This window comes from Sphaerodactylus townsendi, linkage group LG02 (genome assembly GCF_021028975.2).
Source record: "Sphaerodactylus townsendi isolate TG3544 linkage group LG02, MPM_Stown_v2.3, whole genome shotgun sequence".
Lineage (NCBI taxonomy): Eukaryota > Metazoa > Chordata > Lepidosauria > Squamata > Sphaerodactylidae > Sphaerodactylus > Sphaerodactylus townsendi.
This window is the reverse complement of record NC_059426.1, coordinates 115366570-115387931: the sequence shown is the minus strand read 5'-3', so window position 1 is coordinate 115387931 and position 21362 is coordinate 115366570. Positions and strand designations below refer to the sequence as shown.

Here is a 21362-nt window from a genome sequence, read left to right as displayed (position 1 = left end):
TGCTATAAACAGATCATTTGGAAAAGGTCCTCCATTTCCGCAGCAACAGAGATGTAGTGATCACCACACTGTGGTAATACAAGTGCAGCAGACAGAACAGATGGGAATTGAAGCTTTTTTAGTTTATTTTGTAAAAATTACCATGCTGCTAGGATTGCAAATAAGTCTTTTGTATGTAGAGTAGCAGAGGAAAGCTCTTCAAATCTGCTTTGCAGATGTTCCTGTGCCGATGTGCCGTTGGATGGCTTGTTTACAGGACTGCATGCATAGGATCTCTTGACCCTTTCCAATACAATGATCCAAGTATGAAGACTATCATGGAAATGTATGCATTTTTAAATGTGAAAATACAAACTATTTTCTAACAGTTGATGCAGGCTAGATGAACCAGTTAGCCTTTTGAGTTTTGCCATCAGTAATGGCAACATACTTACTTACCAGTAGAAGGCAGCCCAATCCAGATTGGGGGGAGGGGGGGCATGAGGCTGAATGGCCATAGGAGGTGGCGCAGGCTTGCGCTGCCACGTTTGCTCTCCTGACTGGCATTACTTGCATCCCAGGGGCATTCCCAGATGTGGAGCCAACATTAGTCAGCTCCAACCACGCTTTTGCTCCAGGACTGCTAGCAGCAGTCCTGAACTTTCACTCCCTTACCCCCTATGGAAGGTTTTTGGGCAGCCAGAGAGGCTTTTTGTTTCTTCTGTCTCCCCACAAGGCCTGAAAGTCCTCTGGAGGTGGTCGAACAGCAGCTGTGCCATCCCTGGCCACCTCCGGGATCTGGATTGCACTCTTAATCTACGTAATCTACTGTTTCAGCTATCATTTTAACAGATATGGGAAACATTTTAATTCTATTCTTCACACTTCCAGAGTTTATTTAGGTGGTATATTAAAATTCTCATACTGATAATAAAGAATATTCTTGGTCAGTTAATCCCTAAATAAACATTTTAGTGGAGATTTGAAGCTGGGTATTTTTGGTTATAATCCAGCACTCCAACCACTACACCACACTGGCTTTCATGCAAATTATATCAACAGCTGAGATTTTAATCTTCCTGTTGGTAGTACAGGAAATGCAAACAGCTAAATGGGGCATACACCATCAACTACGTTTGAGGGCTGGCTTGGTCTAGTCTAGTGGTTAGAATGTCAGATTAGCACCTGGGAAAACTGGGTCACTCGGCCATGGAAGCTTGCCAGGTGACTCTGGGTCGACTACAATCTCTCGCCCCAATTTACCTAACAAGGTGGCTGTTATGAGGATAAGGTGGAGGAAGGGAGAATGATGTGAACAAGTCACTTCAATTCCTGACCAGGGAGCGGAGTGATATAAATAAAAAAGTACACATTGACCTTCTGGAAAGCCTCCTCCACATGCTTTACAGAATATGCTTTCAGCCTGAAGAGCTATAAGCTTTCCTTTTTCAGGTCTTAAAATGAGGTCCTCGGGATAATGATTCTGAGCCCAATCTGTACATCACTTTATTACAGTATTTTGATGGTTTTGCTTTGTATACATTTCAGCATACTGCCCTTTGATTAAACTGACAAAATTTCTCTCAGTGCCTAAAAAGTATACTGCCTGTTTAACTTAACTTCTGTATCTTGGAATTTGAACTATTTACTAAGAATATCCTCATGGTTGTTTGCAACTCTTTAGCTTTTAAGAGAAAAGAGTAACAAAAATGTAATGTAAATGGTCTTGAGAGACAAAGATATCCCAAGTCTAGTTCGCTTTGGAGTAAGGCCCTGTTTTATGTCTCCTGACTCATCTCAGATTCTAGCTGAGGGCTCACAAGACTTAATACACCTCATTTTTTTGAAATCCTGCACATAGAAAACTGACATGCTGGGCCGAAGTCTAAGCTAGAGCCCTTTCCCCTGACCTACTAGTTTAACATGCACAGGAGCAGTCAATTCTACTTCGGACTGAGGTGGCAAAGCCAACACACAGTTTTATCACCTAAATGGGAACAGATGGAGCAGCTGGTTTCGGCCTACTCCTTATTATCCTTTCAAGTCATGTATAGGGTTGCCAGCCACAGGTTTGAAAACACGTGGATATTTGAGTGTGCCAGCCCAGGAGAATGGGGTTTAGGGAGGGGAAGGACTCTGGTAGGATATAACATCAAGCCATCCGACTTCCAAAGCAGCCATTTTCTCCAGGAGACATGGAATAAATGTTTTAAACAAACAATTTATATTGTTTGGGGATTAGTTGTAATTCCAGGAGATCTCTACCCCCAATCTGGAGGTTGACAACCCTAGCCATGTGGACGTTTCCAGGCCTATTCTTCAGGGTCTGGATCCATATCTGCATACCAGGGAGGACACCTGAATGCCCATAGAAGTGCCAGAACAGGATATTTCAGGCTCCTTTCTATATTCATCTCAAGAGAAAAAAATGATACTGCTCTTATTCCAAAAGTCATAATTGATTTGGTTGTGAGGGCAGGCAATTTTGTTCCTTTAGGCTTTTTCATCTTATATCGGTAAAGCCCACAATCATTTTCAAAAGGAATGGAACACCACTTTAACAGGCAGTTTAAACTGGTGGCAAATGAACAATTATCTGAAGAGGATCAACCTCAGGCTTATATATATAACCTGTGACTGCATGAAGATTAATTTCATGGATGGGATCTCACTGCAATCTCACTAGCTCCAAAAAAGCACCACTGATACACTGAGAATAACTTCTGATTTACATGGGATTGTTTCCACATGATCACATACATGCATGAAAGCTGTGATTACTGAATTCTAGGGCCTGTGTGCTTTCGTTTCTTCTGATGTACATCTAATAACCTTACTTCTGGGGTTCAGAGTAAGCAAGAGTTTGCCTTTATATCTAAACTAGCAAACTATGGTTTGCACCTGCAACCCAGGATTCCTGATGCTCTGCTCACTCTCTGCAATTTGCCTCTGCATTTTAACCAAGTTAGTGAGCTCCTAAGAACAACATAAAAATGCTCTGTTGCGTTGGACCTCCCTCTGACAATGGAGCTGTATTTTCCTACCATGCTAAAAGTAATTTCTAGGTCATACAGAAGACTGAGGTAAATTGCTTTACAGTTTATACTGGGGGCACAAAGTAAGCAAGAATTCAGGACCAATAATCCTCTCACTTTCAATGTATGAACTACATTGAAGAACTCCAGAGAGGTGGAATGGTAAGTGGGACAGAAGACTGCACCCATGTGAAGTGTTTCATTAATGAAAGTTCATCTACTGTGATCTCTCATAAGGCCAAAGAGGCTGTATGGCCAGGCTGAGGTTGCTATGGCTGGGCCCTACAAAGACTTGGGAATTCTCCCTGGGAATAGAGAAGTAATGGTGGGGGGGAGGGAGGGGTGTCCATGACACAAGCCAGAGCAGATTAGAAGAGTGAAAGAGCCTCGTTTATCCTGTCCCGAGAAGAGATTTACGGCCACAGAGCAGTTGATGAAGGCCAGTAATTCAACCATTTTAATGAGCCTGCGTTGCCCTTGAATGCCACTCAAGCTTTTTTTCATCAACACATTTTCTTCAATTTGGAACACACTGCTGGGAAACTGGCAAGAAGGAGAAAATAATCTGCTGCAGTAATATCTGGGAACAAGGCCTTCATATGCGGTATGCACAAGAGCGTGTTTCACCTCAGCAGGAAACCAGAACCATCATCCACAAAACAGTCAGCTCCACTTCTGCCCCCCGCCCTTCTTTACAATAAGGACATGGTGCTATACAACCCAAAAAATATCATGAAAATATCAGAAATTTGTGAGCAGGAGAGTAAGAGAAGTCAACAAGGTGAGAAGAAAAGTGTGAAGCAAAGATGGAGACAATTCTTAAGCCAGCATGAAAGATTCTTGGAATACAATTTCTCCCACCTATCTCCACACCTTGAAGCCTGCTTACTTTCTGGGTTTTCTCAGAGTTGCTATTAAATTCCATGGGAACAGGTGCACTCGCCACCCATTGGGCCTCTTGGGCTTTTGTGCTGGTGCTTGCTATGACCTTGGTGGAAGGAGGTTTTCCTGGTTTTCAGACTCACTGCAGCCCAATAGGCCCAGCTAGTGCTCCCTGTGTGTTTGGGAACTCATTCCTGCACTGCCACAAGGGCACAAAAGCCTCTATTGTCTCTCTGTGTGGGAGAGCCCCCCTCAGTCTTGTTCAAACCAAACATAAAAATCAGCAAAAATGTGCTAGTAAAAGCAAAATGTGCAGTCCGGAGCACAGCAACATTGGCTCCTCAGCTGGGAAGGGGAGAAAGTGGGGGCAGAGGGTCTGAGAAAGGAGCTTGAACAAAGCTGTGTTTGTAAATAAGTCTCTGCTGCCCTACTGAGCATGGGGTGGGGGAAGGGAGGATTCTTGCAAAAACACAGCAGGTTGAGTCAGGCTCAGCAATGGGGCGGGTGGGAGGGGGCAACCAGATGCACTTCCTTTTCTCATAATACAGCCCAGTGCAAAATCTATATCTGAACTGGATCTACAAAAGGTAACTCTAAATGCAACATATTCATTGGTCTTAGAAGCTAATGCTGGATCTGGAAGGTTGGGCAAAAACTGCCACATTTTCCTCATTCCTTCTCCGAGATAGCCACCTGCTGGAGAAAAATGGGAGTTATCTTTTAGCTGGAAGATTGGCCTGATGTGAAGAAATAGAAAAAGGAAACTTTGTGGTGCCAAAACTCTGTACATACAGCCATGTCTCCTGTTGGGAGAAGGCAGAATGTGCTGTAGTTGGCCTAAATTCTGCTCCATCATGCTTGAAATTGGAGTGGAGAACTGAGGCAGTATGTGGTGGTTTCCTCACCACCACCACCACCACCATCATCCTGGAACCTCTGTGTTCCTAAAATAACAAGCCCCAATAATCTGCCAACTATTGTTAGGAAAGAACTGTATCAAAGGCCCTGTACTATTTGATCCACTAATAATGAATGGACATTGGAACTTCATGTTTATAGTTTGTCTGTGGGCCCATACACATTTTGGGCAGTATGCCAGTATTTGAAGTTTCTGTGCTCCTGTGGATATTATAAATACAGAAATTAGAAACTTTTATTTTTTCAGGGTTAGGCATGATTTTGCACTCAGCTCCTTACTAGCCTACATAACACATTCTTCCGTAACCTGGAAGTTCTCCCTACCTTAGTAGTTTACTATTAAAAATGCATGAAAACTTATTAAGCAGAATACACTGCTGTAAACTCTTCTGCCAACACATCTTTCTTTTTGTTCATGAAGACAGAGTGGCCGATCTATTTCAGAATTGAACTAAGATAAATTTGCCCACCAGCAACTGGGTATGGATGGAGACAATTTTGAAATATTTCACTTTTGCTGGATTTCTAGGCCAAGACATTCCCTTGTGACAAGGTTCCCATTCCACAGTATCTAGGCACAGGAGATACTTTAGTGAGAAGGTGAGATCAGGCATTACCCCTTCCCCAAGCTGTCAAATTCATTCCTGGCTAAAGAATGGAAATAGAAGGCAACAGGGGACACCTGACATTTCAAAAGGTGGCATCCAGTTTACATTTGGGTTCTACACTACACTATGATTAAGGAATCATTGCCCATGACAGGGCCCACGTCACTGGCAGTGAAATTCCCCAAGATGGTAACATTAGTCAATGGAAACTTTGATTCATCAGCTCCTGACTGTTGATTAACCTCTAGATACACATATCCTCTACATGCACATATACATTTCCATATGTACTCACAGTCCAAGAAACACCACTTGGGGGACAGCTTCTGGCATGACATTGTCTTTGGTTTGGCTCCATCCCCTTCCTGCATCAAAAGAAGAAACAGGAATCAGACCTCTCAAGTCCTCTTCTACCCACACTCCTCTTTCACAAATCTCTTATGACTTGATCCAGCATTAGAAAGCTCAGGCAGACCAGCTATACAAATGTATTGGCAACAGAATAGAAATAAGTTAGGTGGAGGGCTACAGCACACAACGATGTCTCGAAAAAAGAGGCACTGAACTTCACAGGTATCGATGGCTGGCACATCATGCACGACAAAGAGAAAAGGTGATTCCAGCCAAGGTGAGAGACAGAATATACACACCTGGAGGAACAGGCTTTGAGCAGTGGAAGGGTGTGAAGGGAAATCCTGTGGAAAGGGAAGAGGCTGGGTTATCACCACAATTGATGTGCTTGCATCTCTACCTTGTGGGAGAATTTGCCATGTGCCTCACACATTTTGGATAGGTAGTTCCTCTACACCCAGTAGTAGTTTATGCAATCCAATAAATGATTCTACAAACTTCTGCAGGCAAATGAGTCTCAAGTATAGTGAAAAGATTTGAAGGTGGGGGAAAGAAAGTGAAATTTTGTGCTATGATTCCATGAGCAACTCCAACCCAATATTTCCGGTTTTACAAGATACTTCAAGTTACACTTCCCTTCCTGAACACAAATATTTTATTAATAGTTACTTATAATTTGTTTTACTATCAAAACAAAACTTGAAGGACTCTGGGTTCTTCCACACCTAACAGTATGCATATTCAGTGCTTCTTTACCTGGCTGATACCAAGTACTAAACAAAGAGTGAATCGAAAAGGCTACGGGAGGGAGAGTGGCCAATAGACAGACAGCCCACCCAGTTAACTCCCTTGCTAGCACTATGCAAGTACTGCACAGTGGCCATCCTCATGCATTCTTTCTTGAGCTAAAGCAGAAACCTATCAGAACTTTTCACCTAAAAACAATTGTGTTTTCCATTTGTACAAAACTGGCAGAACAGAAACAGCCCAGCAGAGCCTTCAGAGGGGAACAGGACAGAAATCCCATACAAATAAAATATACAAAGTCCTTGCTGATTTAAATACTCTCTAAGTCTGGGGAATGAGCCAATAAAACATTTACTATATACAGAGCTTAAGTTTAACATCTGCAATGTACACTTCTTTGCGCATTTAAAGGAATAAGCCTGTACTCCTCCCCTCCCCACATTTTCCTCTCTTCATTATGCCAGGACCAGCCTCTGTTTCCCTTCTGCCCATACCACAGCATGTACCATATTCGGGTCTACTAGTCCTGGCTTTGGTCATGGGTTCTGCTTAAGAGGGAGACAGCTGGGGCTCTTCTTCAGTCCCTTGATTACATAGGACAGAAGGGAAGGTCAAGCCTCATTGAACCCAATGAGAAGTAACTAAACAATTTCTTGTTGCTTTGTACATTGAAATGTGAGCTGGGAGCAGAAACTGCCAGTACTATTCCAACAATAGTTAAAATTCATGAGGAGACACACAAAATTCCAGATACTAAAATGGCACTGATTATTCCAGAGGCATCTTTGCCCATTACAATTGCTGCTGACCCAAAAAGAATACCTCTGCCAACATGAGAATGCTACTTCTTCAAAGAATTATGCTTGTATCTCACCTCTTGTAGCCTCTCAATGTGAGTTCGGCACATCTCCAAGTCACTATCCCCAGGCATGACAATAATTCCCAAAGGCACAGCTGAAAAATGAAAACACCTGTTAGGAAACATCCTTCTGCCTGCTAATTGCATTCTTGACAACCTAGACAGACAAGTTTTACGCGAGCAATTCAGATATGCCACCATGCAGGTGACAAGCATTGTAACCTCATAACACACAACTCACAAGTGCTTGCTTGATAGTGCATCCTCAGCCAAATCTGTACATTCAGAACTTAACATGTCAGCCTGATGTAGTGATTAGACCACCAGGCTCGGACCGGAGAGAGAAGATTCAAATCCCCACTCAGCCATGATTGAGTGTGTGAACTTGGGTCAGGTATTCCGCCTAACCATAAAGTTGTTGAGAGGGTATTATACCACTTTGTGCTTCTAAGAGCAAGGATGGAACACGGAATAGGTAGAAGGGCTAGATCAGAAGCCTTCTCTTCTGAGGAGTCAATCACTCAATATGAGAGCTCTTTAAAAAACTACTATGTGCATTATGAAATGGTACAGAATCTATGAAAAGACCCTACTGTGTTGTTTTTAGTACATCTAAATACAATTCAAAGCAGACGCTTGATCACAAATGCAACCGTAAGTGATTTAGTTTCTATGGTTACACAAACCTCTCTGTTGTTTTTACATTCCAGTAGTCTCTTAAAAGTTGGCAGCTGGTCAAGAGTGGAGTGGTTTTAATACCTGCTCCAGCAGGCCACCTTACCCCCTTTTCCAAGCAGGGCCTGGCCATCCAACTACTCACAGGCTTCCTTGAGCTTCTCTTTGTCATAGTGGAGTGCCTCGTAGTCACGCATGCCAATTCGGCTGACACGGATTCGTAGCCGCTCTGGGACTGGGTTCTGCCTGTATACACAGCAGGAAGAAAGAGAGGCAGGTAATTAGATTGGCCCACTAAAAAGGTACTATGAGGCTATTTTGGGTGGGGAGGACTGAGCTGATGAAATCTCAGAAGGCAACAAGAAATGCTCCATCAAGACCTAATAGCTATGAGGTCTTGGACAAGAACTGAAAAACAAAAACCAACAGCTGAGGACACCATGCTATGGTTTGCTAAGGACAAATCTGCAAAGACATTGTCACCAGTGCTTTACTATTAAAGTGGGCACACTGCAACAACGGTCTGGGGGAAAAACTGAGACGCAACTGGCCCAGGATATCGCCCATGTCCAAACTGCATCTCTGGCTGTGGTCCCCCTGCATTTCTCCCACCACTGTATTTCACTTAGTAATGTGGACAGAGGCCTGAGTAGGCGTGGCAATGGCACAGAAAGGAAGATGGGGAGATCAACACTACTAAAACACTAAATAAAAGGCAAGGTGGGAGAATAACGATGTTCAGATTTAAGCAGCATATGGTTGCCTAGATGGGTATGAGTGCCAGGGAAAAATATGAGTACTCTCCAAATATCCCCATGCTTGGCAGCATATTACTAACCCAGCTTCTCATCCCACCCAGTTATTACAGAACAGGAAGCTGATTATCTTGTATTGTACTATCAACGTTTAAGACTCTCTGGGGAAACCCTCTTTTCATTTTTTATTATTTTTTAAAGAGGGCAATGGTGGAACTGGGCTTCCTCTGTGACTGCCTGCTCCCTCCCTCCACTCTTCATCCATCTGTTTAGACCTCAGAGAACACTGAACAATTTAAAAAAACAGAAAGCTGTGTTTATATGTGCATAGTGGAAAAAGAGGAAGAAATGTTTATGCTATTAGTAGATATTCTAATTCGGTTGTACTCCACAAGGTTTTATGTTCTGTTTCATACATTGTATAGCATTGGAGTTTGGTTTTGGATGGTTTTAGAACCATTGTAAATTCATCCTGAACTTTTGGGATGTAACAAGACACAAATCCAAGTAAGCTGAACCTTCAGAATTGAGTTAACAGATATGCACTTGTTAAAGGATCACAAAGTGGCAAAGCTGGCAGAACGATGGCTCGTCACAATGCAACATGTTAACTGGGGTTGCCACCTTGCTCCAAAGCCCTTGGGAAGCCTCCATGGAAGACAGAACGTACTCGTTAAGTGGGGGCATAGAGTTGCGCCTCTTGGTCTTCTGCACCATGTTGGCCTGGTTGCGCAGGGAAATGCGAATGCAGGAGGGCCCCAGCTTACAGGGCTCTCCGTCCACTTGCATGGGAATTGCCTTGAATGTGGTGAGCACCACCTCCCGGCACTGGTGCAACCGCTCTCCGTGGCCGCCCACCTGCAATGCTGCCTGCAGAGAAAAGAATAAGAGTGTAAAAGGGCAAGACCATGATGACAGCAAACATCAACAGGACACATCACACCTGAACTGCACTTGGGAACCAAACTTACCTTTGTTTGGTCACGCAAGGAGAATAAACCCAAAGATATGCAGGGCAGTTGTACTTCCTGACCTCTGCACCAATGGAACACATCTCAGTGCAGAGTGGCACAGAGGAACGCAAGCCCTGGTCCATGGTGCCTCCCACCCCCACTTACATATGAAACTGAATCACAATGAGAGTCAAGGCAGACAAGGCACTAGGGAAATCCATCAAAATATGATCAGAAACATGAATAGAAGTCACACTACACCCCCAATGTAGTGCCATTGTTACTGGCAAATTGTTAGGCTTGATGTGTTTAAGTTGCCATCAGGATTTGTTTGTTTATTTTTTATTTTCATGTATTCTATTCATGTTTACTCTGTTTTAATGTATATTGTTTTGTTATGTTGTTAGCCACGCTGAGCCCTGCGGGAATGGGGCGGGGTATAAATCAAAATACAAATACAAACAAAACAGATCCCCCATCCACGCACTATTCTTAAAAGGGGAGGGGGAACCAGGCTGCCCAGCTTTTTATTTTGTGGGGGTTAATACTAGCGTGCCGCGGGTGGGGGTGGTTTCAGTTAGCAAAACTGCTAGGTGAAGAAGAGTTAAACTCCCTGCTTTTCTTCTGTTCCTCACATCAATCCAAAATTAGGCCATTAATGTTTTATCAATTCTAGAGTTTTATCAATTCTGATCAAGGATCTCTAGGTGGCTCATGTACCCTGAACTAGAACCAATCTATCTGTTCAGGTATAGTCTCCTTTGAAAGGCTGTGGTTCTCTCTAAATTAAAAAAGAGAGTATTTCCCAGTCCTGATACCCAAGATGTTTTTCCCCACTTGGATGCACACATTGAGGGGGTTTGTGTCCGGTCAGTGAAACTGAGAGCAATATCTTAAGGAGTTTACACTTTGTCAGGTGACTGAACTCCTAGCAGGGTCACTCATGGCGGAATGGTCACAGCTGAGACCAGAGACTGAGGTGTATCCATCCCTGTCCAGGATAACCAGCCACATCAGCAGAAGAGAACAGACAGTTCCAATAGTACTGTCGAAGGCTTTCACGGCCGGATTCAACGGGTTGTGATGGGTTTTCCGGGTTGTGTGGCAGTGGTCTTGTTACACAGACTTCTCACTAGAAGTCTCACTAGACACAGTGTGTAACAGACTCCTCTCTGTGATATACCTCTGAAGATGCCAGCCACAGATGCAGGCGAAACAAGATCTACCAGACCACGGCCACACAGCCCAGAAAACCCACCAGAACCACTTCCAATAGTGATTTTCTAGTCCTGAAACCCAAGATCCTTTAGCTGAAAATACTGGGGATTGAAACAGGGACCTTGTTCATGCAAAGCATGTATTATAGCACTGACATACGTGCAAGGAGCTCACTAGGGACTCGAACCAGCAGCTATAGAAACAGAACACATAATGGTTACAACTGATGGAACCTACAGGCAAGCTAACAAATGTTGAACAGGTTGTTTCATAGAAGTTGCTAAAATCCTTCATTAGGCTTGCTGAACATCTAGTTGGGTTTTTTTTAAGTGTTGTGAAGTGTTCCAGAGGGCAGGATTCCCTGTTGCTCCAGGCAACTGTTGCCATGGTCTCTCCATGCCAGCATGGTGTTGTGATTAAGAATGGTGGACTCTAATCTGAAGAACCAAGTTTGATTCCCCTGCCGGGTGATCCTGGGCTAATCACAGTTCTCTCAGAACTCAGTTTCACCTACCTCACAAGGTGCCTGTTGTGTGTGTGTATGGGGGGGGGGGGAGGAAGTCGGGGAAGTGCTTGTAAGCTGACTTGAGACTTCTTACAGTAGAGAAAAGTGAAGTATAAAAACTAACTCTTCTTCTTCCAGACAGTACAGAGGGAGGTAAGAGATGAGCCTTTATGAAAAATGAGGGCTATTGCTCACACTCTATTCACAAGCCACTGGGGACAACACCAACTTACCAGGGATGCCATGGTGAAGCCAATGACCTCAAGACAACCGTCGTCATGGCGCTGTGGCTCAAAGTCATGGTGTTCCCCGGGGTTGCCCCAAGGCATAGTGCCTGCACAGTACCTTCACACAGACATGAAGAAAGAAAAGGGCTGTTGAAAATAAAATGGCAGCATTCCTTGAATCACAGGCAAGCAAAGAGGGACAGGGAAGGAGGGAGATAGAAAAATACTGAATCACTTTCTAGGTTCTAAGAGAGGCTACTCACCTTGGAATGTTCAGGAAGACTAAGCACTGGGGCTTCAGATCTTGGATCTTGGGGGTCAAGTCTGTTCCATCACACTAATTAAAAATAAATAAACAAGAGGAACCAGTCAAGTACCAGGACTGACTGTAATGGCGATGAACCACAAAAACATCTCTCTGAAGGAGCCCAGGGATAAATTCTTCTTAATGCCTTTCATGTTACTGCGGGAAGGATACTTGCCAACACCCACCCACCCTCATCCCAGCCAGTATCCTCTTCCTTCCTGTGCCCTCCAAGAAGCTGACAAACCCCAGTGCATACTCACCATCACTTTGATGTGTTTTGCTAAGTCTTTGGAGCTCCCCATGAGGAAGTCGGAGAAAGCTGTCTGCCAGCGGAAGAGAAACTAGGTTAGATCACAGAAGTTAACTATAAGAAACATACAGAGTCAGACCACAAATCTGTCTACTCTGACTGGCAATGGCTCTCTAAGGTTTCTGGTAGAGAACTGTTGACTTCATCTGCTCTCTAGTGCTTCTAACTGGAGATGTCAAGGAGGGAACCAGGGACCTTCCACATGAAAATGATATGTTCTACCCCTGAGCCATGGCTTCCTAAAAAGTTAATTTGCATTAACAAAACATAGGCATACATGGAAGTCTGAGAAAAAGCAGATGGATTCTGACTCTTTCCTATCCCAGAGATGTGCTAAAGTCTAACCTCTACTAGAAAAGTCTCCCTAAAGTTTTACAACAGGCTCTCCAATTTTTCTGAACCTGTGGGCATCTTTGGAATTCTGGCACAGCACAATGGGTGCAGCCACAAAATGGCGGCCACAGTTTATTTCAGTCACACAGTGAAGAGCTTTGTGTTGTGGTGGCAGCTGCTGCCAAAGCAACGTTTTATAATCATCTGTGGAGCTGATCAAAATCTCTGAAAGTCTTGCAGCGCCTCTAAGGATCACCAATTAGAAGGCTTCCCTCACCTCTTCTGGGAGTTCATTCCACAGTGTGGGAGTCACAATGTAAAATGCTCAGGCTAGCTGACACCAGATGACCACCTGACTGACAGAACAATTTCCAGTTGGATAACCTAATGAATGTAGTTGGCGCATAAGAACACATGACAGGAGACAGTCCTTTAGATATGTGGGTTCCATGCCATAAAGAGCTTTAAAGATCACAACCAGCAATTTGAATTGAACTTGGAAACAAACTGGCAGCCAATGTTGATGATGGGCAAGGGATGCTCTCATTGGCCAGCTCCTGATAACAGACTACCACATTCTGAACCAGCTGAAGTTTCCAGGTTGTCTTCAAGGACAGACTAACCCAGAGCACTTTAGACTAGTTCATCTGCAAAGTTACAAAAGCATGGATCAGCAGAGTCTTAAGAAGGGTGAGAGTGGGCTACACAGATGCAAATGATTGACGGTGTTCCTGGGCTTGGTGCGTACAACTACTTACTAAACTGAAGCTGCAGCAGAAGGAGTTATAGAGGCACACTTATAGAGGTATGCAGCATTAGGGATAGGAAAATTAAGTCTGTTTGCTGAGTGTAGGTTGTTTCCCAAGAGGTTTTCAATTTAGGAGCCAGTGTAAGCTACATAAATTCAAGGAGATGCTAAACCAGGAAGAAAAAAATAAATATATCCCTTTCTTTATGAAGAAAGTTAGCAAATATTGCAATCCACATGAAAAGATTAAACATCATGGAACAAGAAATGCTGGCCCTTTGAACTTTTGAAGGGACATTTCTCCACAACCCAACAAACAAAACTTTGAGAAAAGGGGGGATAGTTTTTCTCTCTGTGTGTGTGAATTGGATATGCTCAGTCTGGGTTGAGGTATTATGCTCAAAAAACAGCAAAAATTATTAAAACAGATAGAAATGTTATTATGATGGAACTGAAAAAACTAGGCAGATTCTCATTTTCAGTGTAACATTTTGCACTTGTTTTTTCCATGGTAATCATTCCATAATGTGATGAAAACTTTTATACAATGAAACCTGCCTCAGATTGCTACATATGTTTTAATAATAGATTATTTCAGAGATAATGAGGACAATTCTGGATTGTTCATGACAGAATTTCCTGGTAAACTCACCCCAGCATAGAACATTTTATTCCGAAATCGGCTGTTAAATTTCTCTGGGTTGGCCTCTGGAGAAAGAAGGTACCTATCAATTATTTGCTCCCAGGAAGAAGTTTTCTCTCCCATAGATACAGTTTTTTGCAGCCATACCTACTCTCTATAAACATCTCCCTCCCTTAGAAAAGAAGATGGAACAACTCCTCATATCCCCTCCCAACACACTTCAAGGCCAAGTGTTGCCTCCCCATACATAATCATATATTAGAATCATATAGTGTTAAGAATAAAATGTCTCTCTAAAGGATTTTCTAGCCACTTGCCTTCAATTCATTGTCACTGTCTCTCTCCATCTGTGCATATTAAGCAGGTTACAACTCATGACCTCCCTCCCAGAAGAGGCTATTCTTCCTTAACTGGAGCATTGTGGATCGCATCTTTATTTTACTAATTGTCATGTACCTCGGGATTCATGGAATTCTAACGTCACACGAGCATCAAAGCCAAGGCTGAAGTAATTGTTGAAGACATCAAGAGGGAGCTGAAATACACACACACACACAAGAATGTGATGTCTGAAAGTGAGGTAACTTATAAACCCCTCTACAAATGCTTGTAATCAAATAAAGCAAAGCTCAATGTACAGAATCTCTCTTCTTCAAGATATGAATGGAGTAAATGATAAGCACATGAAGACAATTCTGGAAATCCAAATGCCTTTACCTTCATTTTAAAGGGCTGAAAGATTAATGTGGATTGCATCTTTATGTAATCTGATTTGTCCCCAAATAACATGATAGATTGAGCGGTGTTCATAATCTTCAGGAACACTGCCATCCAGGCAACAGATTTCCACAAATAACGTCAGATACAACAGCTTTTAGTTTATCTCTTTGCACCGCTGTATTTCTTATATTTACAACTCAAAATAGGCCTTGGAATGGTTTAATCCATGCATACTGTATGTACAGGCACACTGCATCATTGGATGTGAAATCTGTAAGTAATGCACATATGCAGTTCTAAGACTTTGTATGCAGTGCAACTCTGAGCAATTAATATTTGCAGGGAAACAATACAAACCTTTTACATAGTTCACTGATTACAGCTCACCAGGTAGAAACAGAGTGGACTTAAGTTAGTTTGCTTGCTATTTAATACAGAATAATATATTGTGACTGTTGGCAAGTTCTTGTTGGCATTCAAGGCAACTCTAATGATTCGAGCATCACTTAGATTCATGTTTTAAAATTTAAAGCGTAGGTCTTGGAGACCCAATGACATTCAGCTCTCTCCACTGCAAAAGTGATCTTTTTGATCCTCGGTGTCCCATCTTTTCTTTAAGGGTTTAATGTGTAGTTATTCCATAATGGTTTGTATTGCACTTGCTTTCTGCTGCATGTGGGAATTTCCAGTAAGATTAATAAAAGAGTTCAGAAACATGTGGTTTTTTTCCCTACCATAACATTTATCCCGAGGATAATGAACTGTTCTTACAATTTATCCACCAAGAGAGAATCCAAAGAAATGAAAAGTGAGCATATTATGTTCATAGTTGATGGCTGATGGACAAAGGACAGGGTTTTGGTTCTGAGTCCTGTGAAGATGGCACGGTGGAACTCACTTTGTCTGTAGCTGCTTCATCCTTCTCTTCAGGGTATGCTTCAAAGTTTGGCTCCACCTGTAGATTCCAGCGGTCAAGCTGCACAATCTCCCCCTCCTCCACATGCGACAGGATCTTTGAAAGAGGTTCATCTGTGTAACCCTGTGGATTGGGAAGTGATCTGTGAGGGACTGATGCCTAACATGTATTACCTCTGCTCAATATCAGTTACAAGTGTAACGCTGACCTGGAACAAAAACAGGCACTGAATTGGTAACCATCAAATCTCTTACCCCACCCCAGTTCAATGTTCTTGCCAGGTCGTTCCCTGTCCCCAGGGGAAGAATGGCCACAGGTGGCGGAGGATTCAGGCGTAACTGGTCCAGTATGGAGAGAATCCATCCCACCTATTCAGCCAAAAAAGACAGCATATGTGAATCAGAAACTGAAATGTGTGCTTCAAGTTTTTGCTTCTACCCTTCAGCACTAAACATGGGGATTGTTCTAGTATAGTAGCAAGGATATATTGTGGAAGAACACATTGTTGATATAACTTCTGCCCTTCTGCAGCATGTGCCTATCATGTTAGTCTTCCTGTTTGGAGCACAACCAAGTGCAAGGAACAGTTTCTGGGCAGGGGCTGTGGCTTAGTAGTAACATATTTGCTTTGTAGGCAGAAAGTCCCAAGTTAAGTCCTCAGCATCTCCAGTTAAGATAATTACACAGTAGTGTTATGAAATGCCTCCACTGGAGCCCCTGGAGGAGACAATACTGACCCTGATAGGCAAATACTCTGTCTGACCAGACATTCTGTAGTCTCATGCATGTGCTCACAAGTTAAGCATGGGAACATCTGGGTAGACACACAACTCAGAAAATACCGGTACATGGTGCATGCTCAGAGGATGGGACAAACCTCAGAGCTTGGCATATATCTTTTCCTTCCCACAAGAGGGAGACTTTTATAAATTCAGCCAGTTCCTTTCCAAGACTGACAACCTAAATATTCATTTTAGCCTTCTTCCTCCAAATTTCCTTTCTGCAGCACTTGGTATCAACATGATTTTTATTTCAGTTGGGAAAAACAGAATACCTATCGTCTTACAAAAAAATCTATATGATGTCAGAATTTAATACAGCAATATGTTATATCATGTCTCAAGTTGTCTAATAGCTAAGCCATCAGGCAGCAGGAAGAAGAGGAGCAAACAATGTGCTGTGTTATAAGAAGTTTGAAATTATTACCGACTTCACTTCCCAAGGTAATAACACTGGTCATTGAAAATATAACCCCAGGACCTCAAGACATTTTATTTCTTTGGGGGTTTCCCCCCATGTTTCATATATTATGCTACCTCCTCCACTGAAGTGACTTTATAAATAGAACACATGGCAAACCCAAAGCACTGAAATTTCCCTATGCTCCTAAGGCTGCAGTTTCAATTACCAGTGTTATCTTGACAGGTAAAACATCTGAACACTTCAAATATCAAAATACAGAACAGATCAATGCTGAGGTAGCTGCTGACGTAAGTGAGGTACATAGGGATATTGCCACCACTGGACCCCTGAGAAGGGCTGGAATTCAATCCTTCTTGGAGAACCTTGCCCAACCCCACATGCACAGTAGCCCTCTATGCACAATGTTGACTGAACCTGTGCAAAGGGAGAGCAGGCTTGAGCATGGGAGCCTCACCCCTGCATGACTGCGGGGTCATCTGCAAGGTGATTAAAAAAAAAGTCAAGGTTCATGGTGCAAAATAAAATACAAAAATACATTTTATTACTCAGTTAAAATGCCTGAAATTCCTTATGGATTTCATTTCATTTCATTTCATTTTAACCTTTAATGGCATACAAATTATTTCCATTTAAAAGAGAAAAGAGAACCTTATGGATTTCACTAAGAGGCTTCTTCGGGGGCATCTGTGATATATAAATAGAATTGTCTTACTGAGTTTACACTGTTATTTAGTGAAAGCTCTATAAATAAACAAAACACATTAAAAGTTAAAAATACAGGCTACACAATACATTATCCACCATATACAAAACTGCTAGAGCTTATTCTGTCCTTAGGATTGCATGATGGAAAACAGAGAAGAAAGAAAAATATGTCTCTGGGTGTAAGAGAGATAAGATACAGCTCATCAGCTCCTGACAGGTTTTGGCTTAGATTTAAAGGAATTTTTTTACGCCTAGTTGAATGTTACCAACCTATGAGGCTTGCAGTGATTTTACAGCTTAGAAGAAATTGCTCAAATATTTATGACTTCAAAAAGGAAGCTTCCATTCTTAAGCACAATTTAGCTATAGTAAGGATTATCCAAATTGCATTCTACAGTCCGGTCATTTCAAAGTCTTAGCATCAGACAGAAATTACTCATGAACAAGGAGAAAACTGCTTACGGTCAGATTATATGTAGTCTTTCTCATAAAAATAAAAGAACAGGCATAAAAAAAGAGTTTATTGGTATTTGCTACAGAATGCTCCTTTACGTAACAAGCGTGATTGCTTTCAGGAAACTAAGAATCAGAGGGAATATCTTGTCAATAGCAACACTTAACAATGTGTAAGTCATCAAAGAGACCTACCTGGCACTAACCCTCCCCAAGGGCATTTTGCCTGTGGAGGTTCAACTGTTGTAAACTGACATGCCACACAAAATACTTTATTAACCCTCTAGAGGTAAGAAAAAACATTACGGCATTGTGTAGTTTCCAGACCAGCCACAGATGCAGGCGAAACGTCAGGAGAAAATGCTACTAGAACACGGCCGTACAGCCAAGAAACCACACAACACCCCAGTGATTCCGGCCATGAAAGCCTTCGACCAGGGGCGTGACGAGGCAAACTGGAGCCATGGCCAAAACCTGAATTGGATGCCCCACCCATGGGCAGCCACCCCACCATGACCAAAAATTTTTTTTGCACCACGTACCCTGCAGCCAGAGCGCCTCTGCCGCCACCGCCCCCACCACAGGAGAGGAGGAGAGGAGCGCCCGAGCATCGGTCCTCGCGCACATTCTCGCGCACATTCTCTCTCTCGGTCAGGCATGGGCTGCAGACTCTTTCCCGCGCATGCGAGACCCTGGCTCATGTGCCCGCACACTTATAGCCTGATGCCATTCCCCCCACCCTTCCCTCGCGTGCCGCCGGCCCCTCACTGGCTATAGTTAGCAAGCCTGCACACTGCAGCCCAGCCCCCCCCACCCGTGCCCTTCCCTAGCCAAGAAGCAAGGAAGCAGCCCAGCGGTACCGTACTGCTTCATCCCAGCCTGGGCTGGAGGGGTGGTCTGGGCTTCCGCCACTATAGGCATCAGGTCCAGATGGAAGCGTGCAGAGGACCGGCAGGGAGGAGGCGGGGAAGGGGCGCGGTGGCAGTCAACGGAGCCCGAGTCCGATCACTCACATGCCCCCCACGTGACTCAAAATTCTGATGCCTTGGGCAGTTGCCCAATCTGCCAGATGGACATTACATTACTGCCTTCGACAATACATAGAAAAAACATACACTAAAGGATTTCACAACATGCAACTCTACAGAAGTTATATACATCATCCAGAGCCCCTATAATAAACTTTATGTTGGACAAACAAGAAGGAACTTAAGAACATACCTAGGAGAACTCAAAAGCAATATTAAAAGGAAGAGAACAAGTGCCCCACTGACTGAATATTTTATTGAAAACAATCATAGTCCCTCAGACTTAATTTTTTGGGCTCTGCAGAAATTTGCCTGTAAAAATGAAAAGCTGCCTTTGAAAAAGAAGCAGACTAGATTGTCAAACTCTAGACACTGACACTTAAAGGGTTAAAGTTGTCTCTGGAATTGCAGCAGTTTTGGTAAAAATAGAGATATTGCATCAACTAGACACTGGTATATAGAAGGGGCAATTTGTTACTGATCACATACTCTTTTTGGAAAATCAGTGCAGACTAACAGGTTGGTAACATTCATTTAGGCACACGCGCACACGCACACACACACTTTAAATTTGAGCCAAAACCTGTCAAATGCTGGACAACTTAATTTTACCTCTCTTACTTACAGGGACACCCCCCCCCCCCAGTTATCCATATTTTATCATGCAAAATAAGCTCCAGCAGTTTTGTATGTGATTGATAGCATATTGTACATCCCGTATTTTGACTATTAATATGTTTTATTTATTTATATGTTAACTAAATAACCATGTAAAAGTAGTGACACAATGATATATTATATGCTACAGATGAATCTAAAGAAGCCTCTTGGTGAAATACATAGGGAATTTTGAGAATTTTAATGAAGTACCAAAATATATTTTTACTTAATTTTGCACCATCAGCCTAGCAATTTTTAAAAAATCTCTGGTTATTTTTTATGATTGGTGCAGCCCTTTTATTTCTCTTCATCTGAAAGGTGCAAACACTCAGAGAAAGTGTCTTGGAGTGCTACATTCCAAACATTGTGCATCTTGAGGAGAGAGCCTAAACAAGGACACTGCCTCTGTGCGTAGGCACCATGTTCACAAGCTAGTGAATGTGCAAGGGAGGAGCCAGCACACATGTTTGCTCTCCCTCTCAGCGCACTCAAATATAGAGGAGATCATGTGCATTGGATTAGATGGGAACTTCTGTCTTACCTAGCACTTACAGTCTAGATCAGGGGTAGGGAACCTTTAACACTCAAAGAGCCATTTGGACCCGTTTTCCACGGGAAAAGAAAACACTTGGAGCCGCAAATAATTTTTGACATTTAAAATAAAGATAACACTATATATATTGGGGGGGGGGGTTACCTTTTACTCCGCTCATTCTGAGAAGCGCATGGATGTGCCTGCCCTGCTGCTTGCAGGGCGGGCAAGGATGAAGCCGGCGGCTCGGCCTTGCCAGCCCCCGGGAAAGCGCCCGCCCCGCTCCAACGGGGCGGGCGAGAAGGGAAGCCCGTGGCGCGGCCCAGCCGGCCATGGGCAGTTGGTGCGCCCGTCCTGCTGCCTGCAGGGCGGGCAAGGATGGGGCCAGCGGCTCGGCTCGTGGAGCCACAGTGCAAGGGCAGAAGAGCCGCATGCGGCTCTCGAGCCTCAGGTTCCCTACCCCTGGTCTAGATTCAGTATGGGTCAGCCTTTGTGTCTCAGAATCTTTATTTCAATTTGTACAAAATTATGGCATTATATATCAGGACCTCTAAGGAAAGAGGAAGCTTACTTCTAGGGAAGTAACAGAAAAAGAATAGCAAGAAACCTAAAACACTACCTATATTAGGGCTACAGAAGAGTTGCCAAAGCAGAAGGGAGTTAATGTACAAGGAAGGCAACATATAGTCTTAATCAGTACTAAGTAGTTATCAGCCATTACAGCAAAGATAGTGAGATGAACATGAACAATTGTCCCACAAAACAAATCACCACATCCCTGAAAGAGCATCGTGAATGGATTCAGGATCTGCTGTTCCAGTCTAGCTCCACTAAAGATCATCAAGACCAATGGGTTCATGACCACTCACCGTACCATCTCCTCCACATGCCAGAATCCGTAAGTTATGCACTTTACGGTACAGCTCCAACCTGCATAGAAGCCAGAATGAATAGAAGTTCAGAGAGCAAGAACGGAATAAAATGTGAAAATCACAACCCTGTTTACTGGGTGAAAAATCAGAAGGTGTGACCCATTCCCATAGGGCCTTTGGAAGTACAGCTGTTCATGAGGAGCCACAGAGGCCATGAGGG

The 21362-nt window shown here is 43.2% G+C and overlaps 1 protein-coding gene across 2 annotated transcripts in view; it reads right to left on the bottom strand.

Annotated features, from left to right (window-relative positions):
* Window positions 1-21362, bottom strand: part of DGKZ (diacylglycerol kinase zeta) — a 57830-nt gene that overhangs the window by 18342 nt on the left and 18126 nt on the right. The window contains exons 10-22 of one of the 2 annotated variants that reach the window (XM_048484354.1): window positions 21140-21200; window positions 15944-16057; window positions 15672-15812; window positions 14510-14588; window positions 14063-14118; window positions 12280-12342; window positions 11976-12049; window positions 11719-11830; window positions 9480-9679; window positions 8200-8300; window positions 7395-7474; window positions 6073-6117; window positions 5718-5787 (exon numbers count right to left, since the gene is read on the bottom strand). In XM_048484354.1, the coding sequence (XP_048340311.1) occupies window positions 5718-5787; window positions 6073-6117; window positions 7395-7474; window positions 8200-8300; window positions 9480-9679; window positions 11719-11830; window positions 11976-12049; window positions 12280-12342; window positions 14063-14118; window positions 14510-14588; window positions 15672-15812; window positions 15944-16057; window positions 21140-21200 (1196 nt within the window). The remainder of the gene's footprint in view (window positions 1-5717; window positions 5788-6072; window positions 6118-7394; window positions 7475-8199; window positions 8301-9479; window positions 9680-11718; window positions 11831-11975; window positions 12050-12279; window positions 12343-14062; window positions 14119-14509; window positions 14589-15671; window positions 15813-15943; window positions 16058-21139; window positions 21201-21362) is intronic. The other variant, XM_048484356.1, reaches the window with a different exon arrangement.